Consider the following 27,682-nt stretch of genomic DNA (forward strand, 5'->3'; position numbering starts at 1 on the left):
CAGCTGAGCCCCCGACACACACAATAACCCCCCCGGAGCCCGTGGGACCCCCGAGCTGCCCGGGCGGGGTCTCGAACCCGCAGTCTCCGGAAGCGCTGCGAGCGCCACCGGGTCCGCCGCACCGCCAGGGGGCGGGCCTCTCTTCTGCGTCCATCTGGCGGCGCTCGCTCTGGCTGCGCGCTCGGTGGTTGGGCAGTTGCCATAGCGCCGCGCCCGGCGGAGCGCCCGGGCCTGCCGCGCCCGGCCCCGCAACCGGCCCCGCAACCGGCAGGTGAGGGGGCACCGCTGCTTAGAGGGGCCTGTGGGGGGGCTGCCAGGCTGCGGGGTGAGGGGAAGCAGTTAAAGGTGGGGGCTTGGGGCGGTGGAGTGGCCGTTGGAAGGTTGGTGGGGGAGAGCGGGTGGGGATGGGGGTGTTTTAGGGGTGGGGGGACATGGGGCAAGAGGGGGCTGGCAGGGCTTGGGGAACACAGGGCAGGGAGGGAGACGGAGAGGCTGGAAGGGGGCTGCGAGCACCTGGGTTTGAGTTGCGGGGAGGTGGTGCTCCCTCACGGGGAGCTCTTGCAAGAGTTTCCCTAACGAGGCAGGCGGGACTCGGGTACAGCCGCTTTTCTCTTGCTTAGAAAGTGCCGTTCAGAAACTCTTCTCTTTTCTGAGTCGTGCTCCCAAAGGTGCTCTGAGGTTGAGTAGGTTATTATGCTCAAAGTGCTATGAGAAATGCAGAATCCTGGATCAGTGCCGGCCTCCGGCACAGCTCTTGACTTAAATTGTTGTCTCTTTGCGTTTTACCACGTTGAGGGGACTGGTTGGCTTGGGGGGGTGCAGAACACCTGGGGTGGTGCTCCCTTGGTCACAAGGACCCGAGTTACTTTCTCAGTGAGGAGCTCTGCCCTGCTCCTGCTCGAGCCCCGGGGCGTGCAGCGAGGTGGTGGCTGAGCAGCAAGGTGAGGGCTGAGCAGCGAGGTGAGGGCTGAGCAGCGAGGTGAGGGCTGAGCAGCAAGGTGGAGGCTGAGCAGCAAGGTGGAGGCTGAGCAGCAAGGTGGAGGCTGTGCAAGCCCCTCTGGCACAGAAGGCAAAAGGTGTTCTGAAAATAAAAGTGCTCAGCCGCTCTTCAGAACAGTTTGTTCCTGTAAACTGGTCAAGGTGTTTCCTGTGGAGAAAGTGTGGACTTACGGTCAGACTGGCATCTCCCCGGTATTGCAGCATTGACTGCGGGTCAATAGCTGTGAACTCTGCAGGGGAGGCAGCCCGAGGCTGGGCAGGGCTCGGCAGAGCGGCGGGGGTGGCTGTGCTGGCTGCTGGGGCTGGGCAGGAGCGGCTGCTGCACTGCCTGGATTCACCTGCTCTCCGAGGCTGCAAGGATGGCCAAGCCTTCTTGCACACGGTAGAGGCAAGTGGAACATTAAAGCATGGATAGGAATGTCCTAGTTTAATGGCTCTTTGATTAAGATATGTGCATGGTAATGTTTAACCTGCTGAGACATAAAAAGGGTTGGTTTGTGTTTAGTCTGAGCTCACTGCTTCCTGTGGGCAGCACAGGAGGTTGTGGAGGTTGCTTTTGGAGAACTGTTTCACTGCAGTGTAGGAACTTGTGGCAGTTTTGTATTCTTTCCAGCCTGATAATGGGACAGGTAAAGAACTTGCTGGATTTACAAAATAGTTCTCCATTTCACTAGGATGGGAAATGACAGGTGCATTATAAATTGACATTTGTGTGTGTTTACAATATAGTGGGTGGTATTTCGGAACTTTGAAGCTCATGTTTTAAGAGAAGTGATCATTAAGGCATATACATGATTAAATGAAACAAGCAAAAAGAGTATTTATTTACCCTTTGTCATCATTTCCACTGTTACCTTGTTTCTCCAGAACTGAGAAGTGGAACACAGCTGTAAGCTTTAAATGTTGTTTCTCAGGAATTCCAGATCCTTGCCTTTACCTGCCACCTCCCACCAAGTACTTTTACCTCCTTCCTTTGTTTATGTCCGCAGTGATGGAGAGGAGGATCTTGTGTTCATTCTTTGTAAACATGATTGATTTGGTAGAACAGTGGGATCTAATGAAGCAACACAATTTGCTCTGGCTCTTGCTGTGTTTTCCACGATGGGCAGTTCCCTCTGCTTGTGTAACTCCTGGTGCAGTTACCCAGCTGCAGCACTATGTTTGCATATCTACTCAGCTGGTTGCAATTGAACTTTAATTAAAAGCTGATTAAAAGCCTTGACTCTGGTGCTTATGGGTAAATGCTTAATTGCTCAAGTTTGTGCTGAATTGGATTAGTTTTAAAGCCATTATTTAAGTATCGTGTTTGATTCTAGGGTAGAAAAAGTAGGCTGACTTTGGGTGAGGCTTTCTCAGGTACGTGTGCTTGGGCTCTTAGGAGTCAACTTAAAATGCGAGTACAAACCAATAATATATATTAATTATATTTTGAGGTTGGTGGTCACTGGTAATGAGTGAAACCTGACTTCTCCAGGCCTTCAGTTTTCTCTTAATTGTGGTTTCCATTCCTCAGGGTTTTGGGGTGTTGGGTTTTTTTTTTTTGTTTTAATTATGTAATTTTCACTTGTTGTTATGCAACTTTCTACCACTGTTTGTTGTTCGTTAGATCTTCCAGAGATTGTAAACTCATCAATCAGGCTAAAGCATGATCAGAGTGGAATTGCCAGCGCCGTGGCCAGAAGGGCTGTCACAGCCTGTGCCCGGGCTGCAGGCTGGCCCTGCTGCACCCAGGCCTGCCCTGCAGCTGCTCAAGTGCTCTCCTGTCCAGTGCCTGACCCTCAGGAGGAAAAGGGCTGTTGAGTTAGGTTTGGGCTGCCTTCCCAGGGTGTCATGGAGCATCTCTGAGGCCTTTGACCAGGCCTGAGGGGTAGGGCCTGAGCCAGAGATATGAAATTAGGAAGTGTGTTGAACCAAGTACTTGGTGCTTAATAAAGCACTTTGGAGGCAGAAGGGTAATGTGAGATGCAGGTAAATGTCTGCACATGTCCCTTTTTTTGGGTACAACTGCCCCTGAACTGCTGTTGCCCAGGAGAGAAGGCCCTGCTGGTAGGGGCTGGTGAGAACATGGCGGCTCGGAGTCCTGGGCAGGCGGAGCTCAGGCTGCAGGCACAGCATGGCTGTAAATTACCTCTGTGTTGCTAGACTGGTGTGGGCTAAACCCTCGGGCAGCCATCTAACCTCTTGGGGGAGCGCTGGGGTCCCTGCTGAGGTGAGGAGTGTGCAGTGCCAGGGCTGCTCCTGATCTGCCTGTGCTGAAGGTGCTCCAGCCCTCCCGCTCCTCCAGCTCGTGGCAGCCATTACTCTTGATAGTAACCATCTGTGTCTCCACATAGCAGGCTTGTTTTCCTCTGCTTCCCAAGCATGGCCACTCTAAGAAACCAGGAGTTAGTACTTTGAACTGGCACCAAGTGGTGTTTGGGGAGCATGGAACCCTGTCAGGGATGGGTCAGGGAGTCTGTGTTTTGCAGATGGGGAAACTAGACCACTGAATGGGTGTGGGCCAAGTCTTCTAACCACCTGATGGTATGTCCCTCCAAAGCTGGCTATTCAGTCTTCAAAGAACATTGCAAGGTTGAAAAAATCGTTTTCTTTGAGAAAAAGTATGACTGTCAGATCAATAATTCAGGTTTTGTATTAGGTCCTCCCTTATTTTTCAGCTGGTTTCTGCAGAACTGAGATGGCTTATTCTAACCTCTGAAAGCCCTTTTTTGGCTTTTTAAATTTATGTTCCCATAAGGGATTTTATTTAAAGAGAAATGCTGCTTTATGAGACACTGTTTATTCTTCTCAGTGTCTATAAAATCAACACATTCTTCACATTAATTGCTCTTGAGGTTTTCTCTTTACTCCAAAATATTAATTAGGCTTCTTTCTCTAGTGCCCTCTTGCTTCTCTGTCAAATAGTCTTGGAATAAGAACTTCCACAGCATAAACTAAAATGTTATCTTAACATCAGCTTTTTTTTTATGCTGCCACCTTTTTATTTATATTCAGAATGTTGTGGGAAATGCTTATTAGAATATATTGAAGCAGTGTATGTGTTGAATCTTTTAGCCTCTAAGACTGATGTGCAGTGAGTTTTTAAACAGGCAAATTTAGAATACTCTTTTGGGAGTAGCGTGGTGCATAGTAACCTCTACTGCAGCATAGTTCCTTTGGGCATTATATATTCTGTGTATACACATGGATAATTTCAGATTGCAGTGTCACAAGCAGCGCTATGGGATCAATGCCACTTTCTGTGTTCCTGAGCTTGTGCTGGTTTGGCTTGCTCCCCAAAAGAGTCAAAAACCATAACATTGCATCCCCTGGAGATCCAGACTGAAACTGATGTGACACTTCTTGTCAACGTCAAAATACCTTGCTCAGAAAGCAGTTGCCACTGGCAATTACTTCCATGTTTCCTTCACCCAGCTGCCTGGGGTTGATGGAGTCACTCATTAATTTCTCCAGTGTTGTGTTTGAGGACACACTTGGTGAGGTTGCATGATGCCTGGGTAAGTTTTCTTCCCTGAACATTGTTGGTGGTTCTTAGGACCTTGCCTGACCTACTGAGCAGTGGTGTTCCTGGGACGGGGGAGCTGGTGAGCAGCAAGGTCAGACCCTGCTGTAGTTGGCTGCTGCAATAACCAGATCTGGGCTGGAAGCACCGCAGTACTGCTGCTCTGTTGCAGTGAGTGAGGAGCACCTCCTCTGTCAGACTGCCTCCCAATTTGTTTGATATGTATCTTAAAATGGAGCTTTTATTAATCTGGTAGAATAGATTTCTTTATAGATACTTGGATTTGATAATTTGGAGAACAAACAGGACCATGGCTTCCTGAACAGGTTTTTTTAAATGGCAAGTTAATTGTTCAAAGAAGGCAAATGTTTATCTGTTTATATTAACAAAATAACTTGCTGAATCCTTGAACCTCTTCCTATACGTGCGCTGTGTTCAGGGCTAGCAGCAGAGAGGGATAAAATGTCAAGCTTGATAGATTGTTGGAGCTGGGTTTTGGTAGTTAAACAATAATGAAACTGTTGTATCCTTGCAGGGAAACACAGCCCTGTGTGTGCAGGCTTGGTCCTGGAGAAAGTTTCCATTGTTCCGGGGAAGGGCCAGCTCCCCAGGGCAGCGCTGCGGCCGCACAGCTGCCTCAGCCCCTGCCTCAGCCCCTGCCTCAGCCCCTGCCTCAGCCCCTGCCTCAGCCCCTGCCTCAGCCCCTGCCTCAGCCCCTGCCTCAGCCCCTGCCTCAGCCCCTGCCTCAGCCCCTGCCTCAGCCCCTGCCTCAGCCCCTGCCTCAGCCCCTGCCTCAGCCCCTGCCTCAGCCCCTGCCTCAGCCCCTGCCTCAGCCCCTGCCTCAGCCCCTGCCTCAGCCCCTGCCTGTCCTGAGGCCGCTGCTGGAGCGTTGCAAAACAGTTTGGAAACAGTTTCAAATAAAGTTTCAAATAAAGTGTAGATTTCAAAGTCGCTTGCGGCTTTGTAATCAAAAGAGCAGAAACTGAAGCTGGTGTTTATGCAGCAAGTGGTTTGTGCTCCCCGAGCTCAGAACACAGGTTTCTTCCAGGCAGAGACTGCAATGATTCTTGCATAATTCTTGCGTTGCTCGCATTGAAAGGCTTGTCAGTTGTTACGTGTGATCTTGCATTTCCTTGTTGGCTCAGTCAAACCCAATCTGTTGCTGTGCATCTTTTCCTGCAAAGGGCTCTCAGGTAAGAGGAGTAAGATCTTGTCTCTTATGCAGAGGAGCGAGAGGGAGGTAATCCAGGTATTTAATAGAAATAAAGCCCCAGACCTGAGCCGCCTTCTTGACAAACTTCTTGTCCTTTCTATTCCTGCTGTTACTTACACTTCTTGCTTCCTGTGACTTGCTTCTCTGACTTGACCACAGGTCATACACCAATTTGCAATGAAAATAACTGGATCAAGAGTGTCATTCTGAGTGAAGCAAGAAAGTCCTGAAAATAATTGAAATATGTTGTTTAGCTTGCTGCTGGAGCTGCAGGGTGGTGTGTAATGCCTACAAGATGCACATGGAGAATGCAGTTGGAATTCAAAGCACCAGTAAATGACTACTTGTGTACAGCAAAGTAACACACTTAGAAACGAAGTACTTGCAGTGTTTCTGTGTATCTGCTGTCTGCTGTAGAGACATCTCAACTGATAGTTATCAGTGGTGCTGATACCATCTCTGAAATCCTCTGTGGGTGAAAACCTATTTGAAGATTTAAAAAATGTGTATATTTTAGAGATAATGAATAGCATGTTTAATGCAATTTCACCATTTTAGTCTGTTCACCTTTTGCTGCATTAGATGCCATTTGTATCACATTTCCAAAAACGTGTTCAGCTGGGTCTAAGCCTTTCCCTAGGACAGAATGTGGGCCAGACCCAGGCCTAGTTCATGAAAGGCTTTACTTTGTCTCAGTGCAGTAAGATGATCACTCTTGGAATGAGCCCTGTGTCTTTGTCAGGGTTTTCCAAGTGCTGTTCTGCTGAGGACCTCAGTAAATCAGGGGGATGTTGTTACGGCGGCTGAAGCTTGTTTCTTTATATCTGGGTATGACTCTTGATAGTGCAAGCTAAGGCTTTCATTGCTGTTTGTGGAATAACAGATGCAAGCTTGAAATTAAATCTCTCATATGTGGCAGTATTCCCTAAAAACCCCCTTATAAAAACAAATGTGAAGAAAAGGATATAAACTATTACTGTATACTTGCCTGTTTAGTTTTAATCCTTGGTTATGGGGGAAGCAGTCTAAAAAATGTTTATTAAACCTTTGAACTTATAAATGAAAGGAAATTTTTGCAACATTCACTAAAGATTTGACATCTAAAATCCAAGGTGTTTTTCTAAACAGCAATTTGATAGCATGCTGCCTCCTTCAGTTGTTATTCTTCTCTCAAGTACCAAGAACTCTTTTTTTATAAGGCCACGGTTGTCAGTGACTCTGTTTTTAAAGTTAAAATGCCCCATTAAGTAAAAACAAACTTTTTGAGCAATATTTTGTTCTGCATGTTACCATAATTTTCACTGTGAAGGGAGAAAGAGCTAAAACAAACCCCAACCAAAAAAAAAGACCAAAAACCTAACTGGACTTGCATGGTCTTTTGCACTTGTGTGAAACAAAGTTGGCCTCAAAATCATCTTGTCTTGGCCTAGTTATGTTGGTGTGTTCTGATGTGACTGGGTTGGGATGCACTGCCCAAAGGCAGGAGTGTCATTTACTGTAAACATTTCTTCCCAGAAGTCCCTGTTCTGTGAGCTGTGATGGTTCTCTGACAGTACTGAGTTCTGAATACAGTACTGCTTCGAGGAAATGAAATATTAACTTGATTCCATTCCCTGCTGAGGTCTTATCTGTATTTTACATGTGAAAACTGAAGTGGCCCAGATGCACTGAGCAGCTGTAACAGAGCTAGAAACTGAAAGTGAGAATCCTCAGCCCCAATAGTCCCGTGTCAGTTTATCCCATTGCTAATCTGAAAGTCATTGCTCAATGATGTTTGCTGAGGTCTTTTTTAAAATGGCAATACGTGGTATGTGATTTTTGTGTGTACTAAAAAAATGGGGCAGTTTCTGCTGAACTACTGAACTGAGATGTAGAACTCAAAATGGAAGGAAGTTCATGTTGTTACAAGATTATGGGTGGAACAGATTGTGTTGCGGGGAGCTTCTTAGCAGCAGAAGTCACCTCTGCTTGTGCTGAGATGCCAGATAACAATATTTGGTATTTGAGAACAGAAGTGAAGATAATTTGAGGTTTTATTTTAAAAAAGTGTTCTTTGCTGTTAAAGGCTGTGTGAAAGTACAGGACAGCACAGTACCTGTGCCCAGCTTCCACCACAGCTGGTGTGTTGGTTCTTTCATGATGACCCATATCAAGATTTAGTCTAATAAAAAAATCTTGTCTCATTTTACAAACCAAACAAACCCAGAATGGAAAAAAGTGCTCCTCGCAGTCACAGAGAGTCAAAAGGAAAACATGATGGTGCCTGTGGGCTGCAGAGGTTGAGACATCCTCTGCCCCTGGCAAACTCAAGGCAAATTTAAAAAAGTGAAACAGATTTATTGGTTTCTCAAACCAAATGATTTCTGGAGCACTGACTCATGATGTCTGAATGTTTGGGCTTGCCAGGAGCCCTGAACTGAAATGTGACCCTCGTCCGCTTGGGCCATATATGGGAAATTTCCTCTTGGTGACAAAGGGAGGGACTCTGGAAGCTACAGGTCCTCAAAGGCCATGGGAAGCTTTCATTACCTGGTATTTCTTGGTGTCTAGATCTCCTAGGGATGTTACCCTTCAACTTGGTAACCAAAACTGTTGGTGTTTGTTTGAATAAAGCCCAGAGCCCTGTAGATGGTTGGAAATGGATTCTTTCCCATCTGTCCTGTGAGCGCCGTGAGTGGTTCATGCTGGTTCCCCTGGCAGGCCCTGGGTGGCAAGGCCTGGACTTCAGCTTTCAAGCTGTCAAGCAGGGCTGGGTGGGAGCACTTTGGAATTTCAGCCGCTGCAGAGATAATGGGAGACTGGCACTGGAGGGAGATTGGTGTTTATGGAAATGCTTTAAGAATGTAACTTCAAAGTCTCTCTCAAACTTTCACCTGTGCTAACTTATCTCAAAAGAAGGTGGGGTATTTTCCCTTGTGCACAGATGAAGTGACTAAGCCATAAATAAACTGACTCTTTATTTCAATATCTGTTGTTATCTTGATACCACAAGCAGGATTCAGGCTTGCTGCCTCTTGGTGCTGTGTTCAGTATCCTGGCCTGTTCTTTAATTGCTGACAAACTCGGAAGTATTTCTGCAGTCTGGGAGAACAGAGCTTTTCACACTGTTTGAGATGCATGTGCTGCTCTCTGTACACATCTACTGAAGGAGATGATTTGCAGTTGCATTTTATTCTATTTCAGCACCTAGTTAGGATTTGAATTCAGATTAATTTGGAATAGGCATAGCTGTGAAATGACTCTGCAGTGTTTGTACTTGTTATGATGTGCCTCCATTATATCCATTCAGATCTTTTTCAGTCTAGCCAAATAAAAACAGTCTTTTTTCAGGCTACAGTTAAATAGGTTAGAGGTTGCCTCCCAGTCTGCACAGATCTTTGCCTACAGTTTTGCTGCCACATCTGAATGTGTGTTTTTCCGTGTTTGTGAATTCCATGGGGTTTATGTTAATTTTCTACTAACAGCTCTTGAAATAAAAGTGGGAGAAGAGTAGGCTTTGTGTAGGAGTTTTGAGGTTGTCTTTTGATTGCTGGGAAAAAGAAAATAATTAAAATCTACAAGTTTATTGTTTAAAGAATAAACCGAAAGCTTGACGTGAGAAGTAACTTACAGGATTTCCAACTGGTGTTGTAGTTTATCAGCAAACACTATTTTGGGTGTCTGAGAGAGACAAGCAATGTAATTCCAACTGCTGACATGGTACCACCTCCAACACAAGCTCAGGTCTTGCGTGAACAATACTGCAAGACTTCAGATTGTCTTTACAGCCATCTCTGGTTTGGGAACAGCTGCTCCATCTCTCTGGATCCCTGCACTTGGTGCACCAGGAGGGACAGGCAGTTGTGGTGCAGATGGCTGCAACTCATGGTGAGGTGCCTCCTACTTTCTGTGTCCCTGCCCTGTTTCTATAGATTGGAATAAGGGTTTGTATAAGTTTGAGGAGTTGTGTGCAGGGTGATGCCTCCTGTTCTCTTCCATTCAGGTGCCCTGTAGTCTAGGATAGTCAAGGATTCCTGGACCGCTCATTGCTAAAGTTTTGACAGAGCTTCCACCTTCATTGCCACTTGTGTGTGGAGCAGAGGGCAGCCCAACAGGTAGACCCACATGGGATGTTAGGAAGGTCAGAATGGTAACAGGACAGAATGCTGCAGAATCTTACTTCTCCAGAGTTTGCTTTCTCCTCTTTCTGACTTGGTTCATGCTACATTTTACAGCTGACTTAATTTAATCTTGCTGATGAATACCATACTAGTGTGAGAGTGTGCTCTGGATTTGTTAATTGCTTTTCAGCACAGCAGGAGAGTGAAGGGAGGGAGTCTGTCTGAGGTCCCAGCACGCTGGGAAGAGGTGTGGGATAAGGATTTAAGATGGACCGGGTAGGAGAAATAATTTTCTAAAACTAGTCACATGATTTCATTAATCGTGTTGTTTTGTGTTAACTTGCTGAAACAAGGTCACTGACTTGCAAAGGAAAAAGGCTGTTGTTGAGTTTCCATCTTGGCACACGCCTAGAGTCCTAATTACAATTAATAGCAAGACAAACTTCTTATCCAAATATTTTTCAATATATAAAGTGCAATTTTGGGTCGAAATAAACAGTTTATATTGAAATAACACACACCCCAGGTACCTAGATCCTTCTAAAACAGAACAGGATTTTCAGACTTTGCATGTTGAAGTTGGGAAGAATAATTTGGTTGTTCTTGTGCTGCAGAGGAAGTGGGTGAGTGTTGAGTTTGCAATTCAGGTGCGAGGCTGGGAGTCAAAGTGAGAGGGTTTCTGTTTAAGGCTCTGGAACTGGCTTCCCGTGTGCTGCTCTATGAATCACACAGCTTTCTAAAACTATTTTCTCAATTTTAAAATGAAAACTGCAGCTCTCTAGTTTTGAAGAGGTGCTTGAATGCAGATCCTTTGTGCCTGTAGCAGCACTGGTGGGATTTGCTGAAGGTCTATCTGTAAATCTCACAAAGAGAACACCAGCAAGCCTTGTGAGCGTGCAAATGCCTTGTAGCAGAGCATGCTGATAAACACTGGCAAAGCTGCAAAATCTTCTTAGAATACACACTGTATTTTTTTTTGAGGACTCTAATTCCTAATTTTCCTCCAAATAAGTGTATTTTCTAAGGGCTTACCTTGCAAATGATTTATTCCAAAGTAAACCAGGTTATAGCAGTATAAAAGGATCTTTGATGGCTTCCTCTGTACCTCATAACTAGGAAGTCACCTTTGGTACTTCTCTGGGAATCAGCAGTAGTGGGAGCGGTGGCGGCTGGGCGAGCTGTGTGTGCTGCCTGTGCTGAGCTGCTCTGGCCCCGTTCCAGCTTCTCCCCGTGCTGCTCTGCACCCTGCCCTGGCGGACTCTGCTGTTGACTCTGCTCGGTGGTAAATGGATGTCACTTCCTTGATTAAAATGCTGGGGCACAGCCAAGGTCTCTTCCTCTGGGCTGGCGCTGGGAGCAGCTGCGCATGGTGCCGGGTCCAGGTGTGTCCGTGCTCCGCGACCTGGCTCCCACTGGACACCTTGGGATGTGCTGTGTCTCCTGCCTTCTGAGGCACCTGGTGCCCACATGCAGAAGCTGTTGAGAGCAGCTCAGAGGTAGGGGAGCATGGGTGTAGCTGTATTGTGCTGTGTGAAGGAGGGTCTGAAGATGAATTATTACCAGCAGGCACCAGCGGAACCACCGGCCGTGTGCAGCCCACGTCCCACGGGGAAGGTCTAGAGAGCATCCAGGCACAGGCACTGCCTGTGCCAGCCTGCCGGGTCCATGGGAAGCAGCCAGTGGATGTGAGTGTGGAGACACTGCTCAGCTGCTAGCCCTGATGGGCTCGACAGCACAGCTGCTGCTGGGTGCAGAGAAGCCTGACCAAGACACTACAGGAGCTAACCTGGACACCTGGCTCTGACTGTGCTCACTGCAGCTCGACCTGAGAGCTCTGCCGTCTGCCTCTGGAGCTGGTCACCTGGAACAGGGCAGGCTGACAGAGCTGCTGATCAGACTGGTGAGCCAGCAAATTTGTCTTTGTAAAGTCTGTTGGTATTGCATACTTAGAGGATTTGAGATGTGAGGTGTGTCCAGATGTTTTGGAGGCACAGAACAAAATGGAAAAATCTCTCCTCCCTCCATAGCAAAATGTCAGTCTCTCTTCCCTCTCAATGCTCATGTTTCTAGCTGTGCTGATCCTTAGTTAGGTATTTTTTGCCAGTTGTGCATGTTGTCACCTTAGACACACGTGAACTAGTACCTTTACTCAAAATCACATTTTTTTTTCTATCCCCAGGTAAAAATCTTGTGTTGAATCCAGTTGTTGGACGAAGCAAATTAGATTAACGTGCTTTGTGACCAGCCAGGGCAGGTCCCCGCTCCTCATTTTCTTATGCTTTGTACTGGTTAAGATACCTCCTTTGCAAATGTCCTCCTCAGACTGGAGACCTGCCCCCTTCTCTTGTGCTTCCTGGGAATGGCTCATCTGCTGACTTTTCCACCTGTCCCAGCATATGGTTGCTCCCATTTGTCATAATTCAGGTCCGTGTTGCCGATGGCACAGGCTGATAAAAATACTTCATGCAGAAATGTCATTTGAGCAGATGATTTGATAGCTCTGTTACCAAGTGAATGCTAATTTTTGACCAAGCATGCTATGAATTCAGTTTGTAAGTGGTAGGTTATTAGTGAAACTAATTTTAGTAAAGCATTTCTTATCAGTGCAGATTTACTTAATAAGTAAATTGTAAAAATGAACTGTATAATGCAATTATTGAGGAACCAAGAGGGTTAACTCATTAAATACTTAAATAATTGCAAAACAGCATTAATGAAAATGAGTTCTGATTAATTTTGCAGGGGGTACAGCATGGACTAATAATGCAAAAACAATAATTTAAAATGTACTTTAGCAAGACATCAATATTTAAAGGCACACTGCCACGTGCTGGCTTTCTGAATAGATTTCAGTGATCTTCAAGCTGCTAAATGTGGCAGAAGCTACTGCTTTTGAGAGTAACATTAATCCCAGTCTTGGTGTATTGCCCTCAAAATTGTGTTTCACCAGTGAATGAGGCTTTGTTGTGGAGGCCACTCACTGGACATGAATTGTTGGTCAGCATCCGGACTGGAAGGACTGGTGTTACTGGAGTCTGCAGCTTGGCAGTTAGCTGGTGCTTGGCAAAGACTGTGGGGAAGTGGGAGAGAGAAGATTGAGACACTTTGCAGCCATCTCATGGAAGATGGAGAAATGGGAGAAGGCAATTCTGGATCTTAGGGAGGTTCTGAAAGGCAGTAAGAAAGTAGACACAGAGGATGGCCCCTTAGTGAAGGAGGTGGAAAGAGAAGCTGGGCAGTTCAGAGAGTTCAGAGAAAAGCAGCTCATTGTGGTGAACAGTCTTCCTCTAAATGAGGAGGTACAAGGGCAGCTGCTGAGTTAACGAGCAAACACGAGTGCAGAAGCGTGCCCTAGCAAAGCTGCACTGTCCTGCATCTCCCTCCCTTTTTGGCACCCTCCTCTGTTCACAGTAGCCTCAAGGGTCACCAGCCCTGGTGTTCCAGTGGTTGAAGGCCTCTCAGCAGGAAGAGGAGAACATGTTGCTGTGGTTTCTCCTGTTGTGGGAGCAAAATATGCTGCTTTGGGAGCTCAGTTCCTTTTGATCCCTTAACTCAAGTGCCTCGTTGGGGCTGCTGCATTCCAGCTCCCAAATTCCTGAGCAGTCACTAAAAGGAGAAGCTAAACACAGTTATTGAGAGGTTAATTACACAGAGCCCAAAGCTCAGTGATTCTAAGAGATGTTCCTTTTACTTGTTTTAGTCCTTGATTGTTTGCACTCTTAGGCAGATAAAGGGAACTTTTATATTCAAACATAAACCACAGAAAATGTTACTGAGCAGTTGATGAAATGAACTTCTCTCTTCTATTTAAAATCAGTCATGATATTTACAGCTTCGAACTGAAAAACCCCAGCAGAGCATGATGGAGTGCTAGCACAGCTCTGCCCAGAGACCATGGCAAGCAACCACCTGCCTCCTGCAATATTTGTGATTTCCTCTGCCTTTTCCTTAAAGAAATTGGAGAAAGAAGAGAAAACAATCCCCCTCCCCAAAACCAAGCCCAGCATGATGATTGCCTTGTGGGTGGATATGTTTGCAGGTCGAGGGCAGACACTGTGATCCTGCATCCCCACCCATGGTGAAGCTGCTTTTCTCTTTGCTCTTCCAGGTGCTCCAGGCACAACCTGCAGCAGGATTCAGGACAGCCCCTGTTTGGCTGTCAGGACTCCTCTGCTGAGCTCAGTTTCCCAAAGCCATTCTCTTGAAGATGGGAGTTACCTTTGGAAAAACGTTACAGATCAGAGGACAGTCCTGGTTTTCAGTTGCTTGTTTATGGACAATTCCTTTCCATGCTTTTGTAGATAAGCAGGATTAAGGTTCTTCTAAAGCAACATCTTAGCCTTGTGTCAGTCTGTTAATTTCCTGGCAATTCCACACAGCTACGACTCCAGCTGACTGCTGAATTCTGTTGTATTTTATCCTGGTTTGTGCACTCGTATTTTTTGTCCCAGTGTTTGACATGTTGCAATGTTCCAGAGTGCATTAGAGGGCTGTCTTTTTTAGGAAAGACGAATTTTGGGGGCAGGCAGTGGCATTTATGTGCTCTGTTACCATGGGCGGCCTTCAGTTCTCAGGATCCTTGAAACAGGAAGCGAACTAGCTGACTGTGGACATAGATCTCCATGGCTGTGGAGGTTGTTAATGCTGGTTTTATTGGGCAGCTTCCATGTTTAGATTTGCAATTCCTAGGAACGAATTAAACCTCCAAACAGAATAGTTTAAAATAGCAATTTAGGATTTTTGCAATAGAAAGGATGTGTTAAATTCTAATTGCTTGAAAATTAATGTGCAGAAGGAAAGAGTAATTGGGTTTTTTTTTAATGGATAATACCAAAAGTATGTGTTTTGTTTGCAGTGCAGAGCTAATGCAGATGGATGATACATTACTTCTGTTCATGGAACACTTCTCTCCATGTACTTATCAAGGGACAATTACCCCTGCCCAGGCAGGATGAATACAGGGATGTGAAGCTCCGTGTTGGACACAGACTCTCCAGTTGTGCCACTGCTGGGCTCAGGCTTCAGATCCCTGTGCCAGGAAGAACTTGACTGGTTTTCATTGATTCTTGTTTGTGCTTATAAGTAATAATTGTGGTTAAGGTTATTGTTTTCTGACACGAGGTTTTGTACACAGGGTTATTACATGGATCAAAGCTCTTATCCCGGGTATTTTCTGTGCAGATCACAGTTTCCTGCCAAGGTATCTTGCTCTCCAAAGCTGCTGGGGACACCCAGCACCTTGCTTTTTATGCCTGAGGATAGCTCCAAATTACATGGGAGGAGGATGGTTGAGGTACCTCCAAAATTCCATGTCAGCACTCAGTGAGGCAGGGCATGGGGAGCGTGGTGATGCCACTTCAGTGTTGGGATTTTCGGTGTTTGAGAGAGTCAGCACCTGATGTCTTTGATGTCACAGACATTTGTATGTAATATTTGTGTCCCCTGTGTCTGCTTTGCCTTTGGCCACCCCACCCTTCCAGCAGCCGGCTGGGCTCTTTTCTGCTGCTACTAGTCGGTTATTAGAGTTCTAGTTGGTAGTTTAATGCAATCTACAGCATATTGTGCATGTCAGTTACACTACACATTGTTTATCATACAGTGAATCTGTAGATTTTCACTCAAACATGAAAATCTGCTGAGCCTGCAGGGCAGGGTCACTGGTGAGCTGCCCATTGTGAGCTCTGAAAGGGACATGGCCCCTGCAGTGACAGCAGGGACATTGATGAGCCCAATTCAGCTCCATTTGGAAAGGATTAAAGGTGTCACTAAAGCTACAGAGGCTGGAGCTGCACCAAGCTGCAAAAGCTTCCCAGTTCAAGTGCATCAACCCAAAAGACTCAACATGGCTTCAAATCCCCCGAACCAAAAACCAACAGAAGAGTGTGTTGATGTGTTGTACCAAACAACCTTCAGGACTCACACCAACCCCCTTCCCTTGGGAATCTGGGGTTTTCCAGTAGCAACAGTTACTGAGGGGAAAGAAATGAATTGGCTATGTAGCTGAGAGGTGTTTTATTTCCAGGCGTCTATAAAATTGAGCAGTTGCTGAAAACTCTCAGTGATGGACCTGATTTTTTTAAGACACAAAAGAAACCTAGTCCTGGAACTACAGCAGGGATGCAGAAAAGCAGAGCAGGCAATTTGTGTTCTGTTTGCCAGGAGTATGACACATGGTGCATGCTCTGGAAGCTGAGTGCCCAGGTGTACTCGGATTTCTTTGTAAACTCCCAAGTGCAAGCTCAGGGCAGTGTCTGTCTGGAGCACTGATTCAGGGGTGGTCTCAGAGGACTCCAAACCTGTGCATTTTGCACTGAACTGTTAGGATTTTAGGTGTGTGTGTATTTATAACTCTAATTATTTTTCTTGCAAAAAACCCCAAACCAAACAAATAATTGTATCTCAGATGTTTTCCCAAGTTAGTTACACAAAGCAGCTATTTGATTTTTTTCTGGGATTTCTGACATGTACTTGGTGTGTGACAATTTAGCCCCACGATGCTGCAAATTCAGTTAAGAATTGATAGATGTTGAATCAGTGGCTCCACTGTCCTTGTCTTTTTAGGTTTGTAGCTGTAAATCTGCAGAGAGATAGAATAAAACTGAAGAATAGCCATCTATGATCTTGCTGATTTTATTTAAATAATGTATGAGACAAAATTTGAGCTTCTGTTGCTTCTCCTGATGCACCAAACCCGAAGTCTGTGTTACAGCTTACGTGGAATTGAGACAGCCTGCTACAGCAGCCTTCATCTCAGGGTCTCTTACAGCCAACTGGAACACAGAATTTATCTTTTGTGTTATCTCTTCACTAATTCCTTATTCCAGTAATAACTCTCCTGGACTTGATTTCTTCTTTCTCACCAGAGGTGCAGGGTGCTGGTCTGAGAGTGTGGGTTTTGCTTGGGCTTGTAGGTGAGGGGAAGGATCAGAACCTCCAGACTGTCGGAATGAATTGCTGGTGGGAAATTCCAATATGTGTTTTCTGCTTGGTTCTCAGTGTAGCTGGACATATTGTTTCCCATGTTATTCCTAACATAGCTCTTTCCCACTCTCAGTGACTATGTGGGCAAGCTGCTGCAATTGGTTCTGTCTGGACAGCTCGGCCGAGGAGCCGCCGCCGCAGGGAGCCCGAGCCCAGGCCTATTCCAACCCTGGGTTCAGCTCCTACCCCTCTCCCACCACTCCCGAGCAGAGCTGCAAGGCCTGTGGGGTGCACTTCAACAGCTCCTCTAGGAAGGTGAGTCCCAAACTGCTTCTCTGGCACTGCTGGCTGAGGGAGTGTTCAGTTTGGCTGCAGTGCGCCAGCTGCTGATGTGATGAGCCATGGGTGAGCATTAGAGGGCTCTGGTTTGAGGACACACCATATGGAAGAAGACAGCTTGTCTTTGCTCTGTCTTGAGTCATTCTTTCCCAATTAGCAGATGTAGTTAAAGATCTTGGCAAGGTGGTAGTTAACCTTGGGCAGACTGGGCTTTCCCAGGCGCCAGAAGAAGCCAGTCAAGCTGCCTGTCCTCATGTACAGGAGCATTAACTCCAGCATCAGGTTTTTAATCTGTCACTTAAAAACATGCCCTTAAAAAAAAAAAGTGACAAGAAGTTTAGCAATCTGTTTGTGCCTTCAGTAAAGGAAAATCCATGTATCTCTTTTCCAAAGTGTTGCTCAAACTCAAATTTGAGCTCGAACATGCAAGTTTCTGGAGGGTGTGTGTTCAATAGCTAAAGCTTGATGAAACAACAGCAACAAAAAACTCCCGCCACCCTCCCAGTCCATTCTGCTTTGTTTGTAAAGTTTATTTGTGGGCATACAGATGTCAAAATAATTGTTGCCATGAGATTTTTTAATGAGAAGTAAAGCCTGTCTGGGACATTATTTGGGTTACGGTGGTTCCTGTGATGCTGCTTGCAAAATACTTTATTGAGGAAAGTTTTTCAGAGTCCAAACTCTGTGGCTTAAGAAGAGCCTTTGATATAGCATGTCACTGAACTTAATAATGTGAGAACTTAAAAATTACAGTGAATTTTGGCCAGAGCCCTTTTTAGATTGGGGGGCAAAATTAATAAATTGGTCTGTCTTGTACCTCTTTACTGTGCGTGGTGGCACATACCTGAGAAGTGGTCAGTCCTGGCAGAGCTGCTGCCTTCTACTTGCAGAACAAAAGAGCACAGAAAACTGGATTCTCTCCCAGGAGAGTCAGAACCTTTGAACTGTGGTGTCCAGTTAATGTTACACTGAGATACAATGGATAAAAATTGATTCCTTCCATGTTGGTGACCATAAAGATAACCTGGATTGCTTAAAAGAAATTGAAACCAACAAACATACAAAAAACCCCAAAAGCAGAATGATGGTATCCTAAGTACTTGATCTTTTATCCTAATTGTATTTTAATTCTCATATACCATGACACCTACTAATGGATTAGGGCAGGAGGCACTAGAATGGAGCATGTTCTTATAAGATGGTTTTAAATAACTTGTTGGAGCATCTTTAAAGGATGTAAAGTTGAATCATGATAGCAAAAAAGTCTCTTGAGTTTTTTTGTTTTCCTTCTCTTAGATGACTTTTTGATCTTGGTTTTCTGCAGTGAACTCATTCCACAAAATCTTTTATCTTTTAAAGCTGCATTCTTTGCTTCCCTCTCTGCTGGCAGAAAGCTCTGGCAGGCGTTCTTGGTTAGCTCAGATTGTTATTCCTTCCTCCCCCGTTTTCTGATTTCAATGCCTTAAATTGGTTGACATTTTCAGGAAGATGCTTTTCTTTTGATACTCACAGGAAAAGCTCCTGGCAAGACAGAGTGGAACAACAGGAGCTGTAGTGAAAGCTTGACTGTTGGCATTTCTTCATTTTATCCTGCACGCAGAGAAGAGCCAAGTGCATCAGAGCCCCATCCGGGTATCTCTGGGAGACTGGCCAGCCAGGAACAGCTCCATCCTGGACACACTTCTGATCTAAAATGTTTCACTGCTATTTGACTGTCCTGGAATTGTGCTACCAGTTAGCAAACACCCTTCAAAAGTGGCCTGACCTTTTAGTAACAGGTTTAAATTTACAACAACTTTTGAAACTAATAATTCTGAAGAGACTGCTGCCTCCAGTCATTGCCCTTTCAGTCAGAGCTCAACAAATATTGGGAGCTACAGAACCTACTGAATCCCCAGACATGGCCAGCAGCTCCTGGACATGGTTAAATACTTGATGCTTAGATACAGGCTGGGGAAGTTCTTTTCTCTGAAGATGAATCCTAGTGGTGAACTGATAAGCCAGAGACATGCCTGGTTTTATTTTGACTTCTCCAACTTACCATTTGATAACTAAGGCAGACTTATGTAGTTGCTGTTAATTGCAAAACCCATGAAGGAAAATGCAGCCCTTGTACTGTCCTCCCTTCCATGGCCTCTAGACATGTCAGTGCTCCAGTTGGGATTTTTCCAGTTGGAAGGTCCTTGGCCGTGCAGTGATTCCCTTTGGAGCTGCTCTGGCAGTCAGCAGAGCATGGGAGAGGCTTCCCCCCACCTGAGGAAAGCAGGGTTATTTGTTTTCTTGGGTTTTTTCCCTCTCGGTTCTTCTGGTTGCTCCTCTGCCAGAGATGGGTGGTTGGGAGCAGGACTGTGTCCATGGGGTTATTTTCCTATTCTCTGTCCCTGTGGAGCATTTGCTCCCCTGCTCTGGACACTTCTGAACTTCTGAAAATCGAGCTCTTATTGACCAGACCAGTAAAAAAGTAAATATTGAACAACAGCATTTATTCTGTAAAGTTTTTCAACATCTGGGGCCTAATTTTTCCAAAACTTCCAACATTTTCTGTCTACCTCCTAGCTGGCACACAGGGTGTGTATTATTTTCAAAATAAGCTGGCTATTTTTGCTGCATAAATAAATCCTGAATTCTTTGCTGTCTGTCAGACACTGTAAGCCCTGCTTAAATTTCATTTTCCTCTTATGGTGAAAAAGAGATTCATTTAGTGATTGGAGGGAAAATTGGAGGGAAAAAATAAAAGCGGGGGGAGAGGGGATTTGTTTGTAGCAAGTCTTTATATTTATGAAACAGAGAAATGTTTTAAAGTAGTTCCCTCCAGTGCTGGATCTTTCTTACTGCACAGAGCAGTATTTCATGATTCCATAAGGCAGTGCCCAGCTCACTGTCATTTACTTGGAAGTCTGCTGCCTGATGGACACCTCCTGGCTTCACCTGTCCTTAAACTGGATGGGCAGGTCTGGAATAAGGTGCAGAAAGCTCCTGTCATTTGAGGGGATTGTTTAAGAATATAGTACTGCATTCTGAGTAAATGGAGCATAAATAGTGCTTTTCTAAGAGCTAAGAATCTAGTGACCTGCTCAGAGGATCAATCCTCTTCCTGACCTGGGAACATGACTGACATACTTGGCACTTCTTCATAACTGAGAAGGTTTTGTGTGCTTTAACAGGGGCTTGGATCGGTTTGATTCTCTTCCCTTCTCTTTGCCAGCACGTCTGTTTGGACTGTAAAAAGACCTTCTGTACCTCCTGCTCAAACCAGCTTGAAGGAAGTCCCCTTCTCTGCCATCTCTGCCAGCGTGTCCGTGCCACGGCTTTCCAACGGGAAGAGCTGATCAAGATGAAGGTGAAGGATCTGCGAGACTATCTGGCGCTCCGTGAGATCTCCACAGAGTTGTGTCGTGAAAAGGAGGACCTGGTATTTCTGATTCTTGGCCAGCAGCCTGTAATTACCCAGGAAGATCAGATAAGAACAAACCCACTTAATACTAGTGCCTCTGGACAGCAAGACTTTGTGATTCTCCCACCACCCAGCACAGCATCTCCTACCTCACCTGATGCGTCTCCCACGTCTGCAGATCCCATCTCAAGTTCACTAGCTCAGGAACATCAACAGGTAGGAGGCTCTAGCCAGAAGCATCTTTTGCAAACTCGTTCATCTCTGGGTTTGGATTAACTAAGATTTTTGCATGAGGTTTTGCAAGTAGATAATATGCAAAAGTTTTTGATGTTAAAGAAGTTCTGCTCAGACAGATGACAGAATACTTCAGATGCATTTTATACAAGCTCCTCAGATTTTCAAGTGAGGACCTCACTTTCCTACAGGATCATTAGGAAAGCAAGAGGAGTTACTTTGCACTGTGTTGCTGCTGCACCAACTCTGGTGTGCCATTCCCTTTCTGCATGAGTAGCATTTAATTTGATGGACAGTGCTGAGGGCACTGAACACTCTCTGAGCCCAACATCACTCTGTTGAGATGTGTTTTCTCTGGTCCACATGTGCCACTGCCATGAAATACTCCTGTGACTGGTCCCTTTGGTACCTGGTGTTTGTGTTGGTGCACAGTTCTGTTTTGTGTGCAGATGTTGACAACTTCCTGGCAGTTTTATGGAGATGTTAGGTGGAATAGTTACTACAGTTCTTTAACTGATGTGCAAGACTGCAAGCACAGTTTAAAGCAGTCTTGGATTGGAAACTGCTGGGAAAGTTAATTGTGAGATGAGTGAGGTTCTAGGTATCTCCTGCACCAAGATGAATAGAAGACAGAACCCAAGTCTGTTGTTAGTTTTCAGTTTATGATGAACCCAGCAGTTCTGACAAACCTTGTCAGGGGCATTTGAGCCTAATTGTTTGTTACTGACTTTGCTTTATTTGTCTTTCTGCTGTCTGGTTTGGGAAGTTTACTTGGTGTTTAACATCTGCTCCCAGTCCTATTACTGGGACCTATTATAATAGGTATATTTAGTTCCTTGTGGACCTGAGCTGTGAAGGTGTGTGCACCTTTTGCTTCTTCAGTGGATATATCTGGTACAAAAGAGTTTTCCTGGGAGGATGTTTTTTACAAATTGTTGAAGGGCCTTTCCAGTCTCTGGTTCTCTGGTTGTTGCTGTCCCGATTTTTACCAGCAAATTCAGCTCAGTTCCCTTCCCGTGCTGCCCCTTGGTACATTCCAGCTTCTGGCAGCCACTTGCATGAGATCCTGCTACAGTTTGGGTTCTTTCATCCTTGTTCTTTCACTTTGTAAACATGAATGAGTCCCCACTTAGCTAAGGAAGGTGGGTTGCAGCTCCCTCTGTCTGTGGGAACCAGGGCCAACGGCAGCTGCTGAGGGCAGGGCAGCTGGAAACGTGCTGCAGTCGCTTGCAGTTTGGTGCCTGCTCAAAGCAACTGCCCCTTCTCATTCTCCAGCTTTGCTGCTGCTGGTCCTTCACTTAGTGTCCAGTCTAGAACCCACCTGAGGAGGTGTTTATGCATGGTTACTGTGAAGATGACCTGCTGCTGTGCCAGCAGAGCTGGGCCATCACCCCGGGTCCCCCTGCAACACTTCAGGGAAGGACTGCATAGATGTGTGTGTGTTTGTATATAAATTTGGTTTCCTCCTGATCCAGCCTCACAAGAACATCCTGGGGGATCCCACTGTACAAGTACACGATCAGGGTTTAAGTAAAGTGGGGCTTTTTAGGGTCAGGTGCTGTGCTTCAGTTTCAGAAGGTTTTACTTGTTTAAAGTTCATCTGTTTTTGTAGGTGCTGCATAGGAAATACCTTCTGTCCATGCACGTTGCTTTTACCTTGTGCTGTGTTCATCCTCCCAGTGGGCAGGGTTTGCAGTTCTGCTGAACTACTGAGCTTCTTTCCCTCTGGACACACTGCAATAGACTGTTGGTGAAAGCTTTATTTCCTCTTCTAGGCAAATGGTTACATGTCTGCAAGCCAAGTCAGTCTGACAGGAGTTGAGGATGCAGCAGAAGCACCAACAGAGGAGGAGACACAGGTTTGTGTGAATCAGATGACAAGGAATACCAGGGTTTTTAGGCCATATTTGACACCACAGAGTCATGACTGCAGAGGGGCGTGGCTGTCATTCAGTAACGGATTGCTGTATTAAAGTAATTAGAACAGTAATTCAGACTGACCACTGGCAAACCCAACCAACCCCTTTGTCACCACCTTGTCCTCCACATATGGAAAGAATTGGTGTCACCTGGACACCATAATAATAGAAATAATGTATTTCTTTCCATCCTAGGACTTGGGTTTCTGTTAGATGGAGGAATGCCCAGAGTAATCAGTGACATGTACATCCAAATGTGAATTCCTGCTAGTGCACATGTTGAAAACTGATTTAAATTGTAGTGCTTGGTGTTGAGGGCAAAACTGATTCCATCTTTGCCTCCCTCTCAGTCTACTGACTCAGAAGATAACCTGGTGCAGGGGAGGAAGGCTTCTCTCTCTGACCTGACCAGCATCGGGGACATCAACGCGCTCTCGGTGCGGCAGCTGAAGGAGATTCTCGCTCGCAACTTTGTCAACTACAAGGGCTGCTGTGAGAAGTGGGAGCTGCTGGAGAGGGTGACTCGTCTGTATAAAGAGAAAGACCTTCAACATCTAGGTGAGAAGCTTGGCAAACAAGTGCCTGTTTCCAGGTTCTCCCTTTTTACAGACAGCTACAGAAGGAAATAGAACTTGCCTTCCTCTTGTGTTTGGTGCAGGTGAGGAGGGAGGGGGTGTTGTGCGTGTTGGAGTGGAAGCTGCTGAGCAGTTCGCTGGCAAAGCCAGCAGGAAGGGGCCACCAGAAGCAGCCGGGCAGTTCGGGGCAGGCTCAGGCAGTGGCTCCCCCTGCTGAACTGCTGAGTGTCTCGTGCTGTGACTCTGCTCTCCCGATGACAAGAGCATCCCTCCTGTGTCCTGCCTGCACAGCTGACTGAGGGGGGGAGTAGTGCAGAGAGAAATTGACAAATACTTGTAAATTATTTATAGAAGAAATATAACACTTTGATTTCATATAGGTTGTTTTCTCAGTGTTGTCCAAAGTCGCATTTTCTTAAACATCTCTCTAAGCTTTCTCCTTTCTGAATGATAAAAGATTTAAGACAACCACTTTGGTTTTATATTCTTCTTTCATTGCATCTTGTGCTTTGACAGAATTTATTCTTTTCTCTGCTGTTACCTGTGTGTGTCTCAGCTGTGCTCAACAGTATTGGTGAGATTGTGCAACACCAAAGAAACTGGCACAAAGGGCTGCTGAAAGTGTGGTTTTAGGAAGCCAAACACTGCATCAATTCCAAGGCTGTCTTAAAAATGAAGACCTCACTTTAGGTAGTTGCTTATCTTTGTGCAGCATTTGCTGTTGTATAAGCTCAGAAGAGAAAGTTTCTGAGCAGCTGAACGACCTGTCCTGGGATAATCAGCTTGAACCTCTGCATGGGCAGCAGCAAAAAGCAGTTTTGGTTTAGTTACCTCCCTTCCAGGCTCTTCTCTCCTGTTTAGTAATATTACTTCAGTAATTTTTCCCCAGATTTTGTTATTCTCACCAAAATAACTTTCTTTTCTTGTTTTGCAGTTTCTGACACCGATGATCAAACTGGTAAGTGACGTTTCTTCATGTTGTTCCATTCACCTCATTGCTAAGAATCCCAGTCATGTTTCTGTTTTCATTGCACAGAAAAGTGTGAAGGGCACAACTTTCTGCTCCCTGCTGGCTGGTGAAGCAGATGTATCCACACTAGTGTAGAGGCAGGAGGAATTGTTTTCAGACCTTCAGTGTGCAAGAGAACACAGAGGGAGGAAGCCCTTTGATAAAGCCAACTCATAGACTGCACAAATCCAGCCTACCTGTCTTTGTCCCATGCAAACCATGGTCTCTGATTTCCTCAGGTGGTGCTGGGCTCCCTGGCACAGAGGACAACCTCTGCAAAATCTGCATGGACGCCCCCATCGACTGTGTCCTGCTGGAGTGTGGCCACATGGTCACTTGCACCAAGTGCGGGAAGCGGATGAGCGAGTGCCCCATCTGCCGGCAGTACGTGATCCGGGCCGTCCACGTCTTCAAGTCCTAAGTGTGCTGAGGACTGGGACTGGTGGTGCCCTAAAGCCTCACCTGCTCTTGGAGGCACAATCCCTACAAATAGTTAGGTCAGAGATTAGCACATGGACCCTGCTGGAAGTGAGGGAAGGATGAAGCCTGGGGAAAATCATTCTTGCTCAAGCTGTGCCTGGCTCTGCTCTTCCCACAATAGTGCTTTACACCACAGTGCCTGGACTCCTGGGAGCTCATTGCCAGCAGCAGACACAGAAACCATTGACAACCTACACTCTAGGGTAACTCGATCCACTAGTGTTTGGGATAGATGGATGCTTGGCTTTCCACCTCAAAGAGGCTTTTTCTTTTTCCCTGAATAATAAGTGGACTGGAGACTCAAAAAGTGGCTTTTGTTTTTTCTTCTTAGGCTATAAACCCATCATCAACTTTTATTTCCAAGGTTAAAATTGTTTTGTGCTTGTTAATGTTTAAAAATATATTATTTAATGTTAATTTCTTATGCTTGCAGGACAGGCAGACTGCCTCTGATTTCTGTGTTCAAAACAGCAGAATTCTAGCCTAGTGCAATTGTGGAAAAATGTATAATTTTATTTGAAGATGGACTTTGTACTATTGAAAAATGTAAGCGGAGTGGGACTGAGACACAGCCTTACTTTGGGTGGTGGTGCTGTTGTGTTTACGTGCCAGGGAAAGGGAGAGGTCTGGTTTGGCCACTACTGACTCCTTGGACTTGCCAGGCTGCCTTACAGCAAACACCAGCAGTTTTACAGCTGGGCTGACTTCATTCCATCATGGAGCTGCACAGCTCAGGCTTGAGGCTGTTGGAGGGTTCAGTGTGGAAATACAGCTCAAGTACCAAGGGATCCCCTTGCTACACAATCACACCTAAGTACAGGTGACACTTTTCAGAGGGGAGACATGAACAAAAGCAAACTTGTCTCCCGTGGATCAGTAAGATCAGTGATCATCACTGTAGGTGCCTCTGTTTGCTAATCAGCTTCCTCTTCATCCTCCCCTCCGCTCAACCTTAAGCAGCCTGAAAGTAACAGGACTGCATCAAAGGCAATTTATTTTGTACTCCTGCCTTGAGGGTGGACAGGGGATTCTGTGGTCTGATCAGTGACCCCTGCAAGCCCTTCCTGCTCTGCTCAGCTGGAAGCCTTGCTGGAGAAATGGGAACTGCCATGTTTTTCCCTCTGTGCCCTGCAGGCAGTCTGTGCAGTTGCCTGGTACCAGCTACTTTGCAAATCTTGATGCCTTAAGTTTTCAGCCAGCATGGGATTGTATTCTCATTTCAAGTCATCCATGAAGCTCAGCACCTTCTGCTGCAGCATCTTCCTGTCTAGCTTTTCCCTTTGGGGGGTGGCTGCCAGCAGAGAACTGCATAAACAAGTGTCCACTTAAGCTTCTGGAAGTGGTTACAGAAATGATCACCAGAGCCATCTGCTTTTGCAAGAAGTGGTAACATGTTAACAGCAAATTAAATTTGCCCCCTTTCCCCTGGAACATTGCCCGAGTAGCACCTGCTTCCCAAGTGGGGAGTGGAGGGTCGTGCTATGCAAGTTGGAATCAATAAATAACTTCAGGTGAGGAAACCTGTTGCTTGGGAGGTAGAACCTCTGCACTGCTGAGGTCATCACTGAACTCCACAAAAAAGCAACAGCTGCTGAAGTTTATTGAACTAGAAATTGAGTTTTACCTCTTCCCCTGTTCAAGTTGTTCTCTAACTGTTGACTTAGGGTTGAACAGCTCCCAGCAGGAGAGGAGGACTGGTACAATTCCATGCATCATCTTAAAAATAATATTGCAGGTGAGCAGTGAGTGTATTTACTCTTCAGGTGGTTCACAGGGGCCTCTTTAAGAGGAACAGGAATAAAAATATAAAGTGTTGAACAGCCTCATTTAGCAGATTCACTGTGAAAATTCATGTCATATTTTTCAATAAACTCAGGGCTGGGGGAATTCAGCAGGAAGAAGAGTATTCCCCTGTGGACAGATGTAGAGGGTAGGCTTATTTCTTACAGCAGATAAATCAAGATAGATCAATGCCTGAAACGTTAGAAATGAGAAGATATACCCACCATATGTCTCTGAAATGTGCTTTCTGAAGGGAGGACTTTTTTTTTTTTCCTGACTACACTGTTTTTCTTGCAAAAGAAAAAAAGGATTCTCTGCTATGGATTTGATTGTCTTTGAAGAAAAGTAACAATCTGGAGGAAACTTATTAATGATCCAAAAGAATATAATCATCAGAACTAATAAAGTAAATGGAAATATTTATGTGCTTTATGTGCACTGTACATAGTTTAAATATTTTTAAAGTTAATATTCTATTTGAAGTGGCATGTTCTTCTCTGTTAAATCCTCTGGGTACTATGATGGTAAACTCACTAGTTTTGGTACAGAAGTTTGGTTTATAATTTTATAATAAAGCTGAAATGTGATTTAGTTAACCTTGTTTTCTGACTCTATTGCCAACAGGCTAGGAGAAAGCAGAGATCCTACAGCTGCTTCTGAACTGCAGACAGAATAGGCTGGGGACACCAGGTACCTAAATATCATTAGAGAGTGGAGTACCAGTACAGAAGAGGTTGAAGCAAAAAAGTTATTTAAAACTACTAGCCTGTAAGTAGTACAACCCTAAGTTGGTGAAGATTACAAAGGGGAGACTGTTTTCTGTACCCTTGAGATTAAGAGAACCATTAAACTGGGCAACTCCCTTTTCCTTTCCCAATGCACATGCACTGGGCCCACTCCTGCACTCACCCAGCAAATGGACACTGGCATTTGCACCAGGTAACCAAGGTGTTAGAAGCAGGGGCTGTTGTCCTTACTCCAGTAATAGTAAAGTACTTGTAATAGGTTTTAACAGCTTCAGATATAGAGAACCTGCCAGCTATCCTAGAAGATCCCGATGGAGTTCTTTTATTAGCTTTTACTTGTTGAAACAAAGAGCAGAACAGGAGCAGCATATTGTAGACAAAGACACTCCAAGAGGATGCTTGGATAATGCTACAGCTGTTGCTGTCATGGAAGTTTTCTGGTGTCCTGGTTTTAATGTGAGCCCCACAG

General features: G+C 45.4%; 1 protein-coding gene across 3 annotated transcripts; it reads left to right on the forward strand.

Annotated features, from left to right (window-relative positions):
- Positions 1-197: 197 nt before the first annotated feature.
- Positions 198-27,063, forward strand: RFFL (ring finger and FYVE like domain containing E3 ubiquitin protein ligase). Of its 3 annotated transcripts, none has more exons than XM_051635523.1 (8): positions 198-271; positions 11,381-11,714; positions 16,869-17,050; positions 20,280-20,684; positions 22,478-22,561; positions 22,972-23,179; positions 24,131-24,154; positions 24,445-27,063. In XM_051635523.1, exons 3-8 carry the CDS (start codon positions 16,874-16,876, stop codon positions 24,624-24,626), a joined length of 1,080 nt encoding a protein of 359 aa, XP_051491483.1. In that variant the 5' UTR covers positions 198-271; positions 11,381-11,714; positions 16,869-16,873; the 3' UTR covers positions 24,627-27,063. The 3 variants fall into 3 exon arrangements, with proteins under 3 accessions (XP_051491483.1, XP_051491484.1, XP_051491482.1); XM_051635522.1 differs by having other exon boundaries at positions 205-271; positions 11,378-11,714; XM_051635524.1 differs by lacking the exon at positions 11,381-11,714 and having other exon boundaries at positions 204-271.
- The last annotated feature ends 619 nt before the right edge of the window (positions 27,064-27,682 follow it).

Source organism: Apus apus, chromosome 18 (genome assembly GCF_020740795.1).
Source record: "Apus apus isolate bApuApu2 chromosome 18, bApuApu2.pri.cur, whole genome shotgun sequence".
In the NCBI taxonomy this organism is placed as follows: domain Eukaryota; kingdom Metazoa; phylum Chordata; class Aves; order Apodiformes; family Apodidae; genus Apus; species Apus apus.

Excerpts from the sequence above, each read along its gene's own strand:
- RFFL (XM_051635523.1), top strand. The coding sequence starts at position 16,874 with ATGTGGGCAAGCTGCTGCAATTGGTTCTGTCTGGACAGCTCGGCCGAG. Across the intron at positions 23,180-24,130 it reads GAAAGACCTTCAACATCTAG|TTTCTGACACCGATGATCAA; the intron begins GTGAGAAGCTTG and ends CTTGTTTTGCAG. Across the intron at positions 24,155-24,444 it reads TGACACCGATGATCAAACTG|GTGGTGCTGGGCTCCCTGGC; the intron begins GTAAGTGACGTT and ends TGATTTCCTCAG.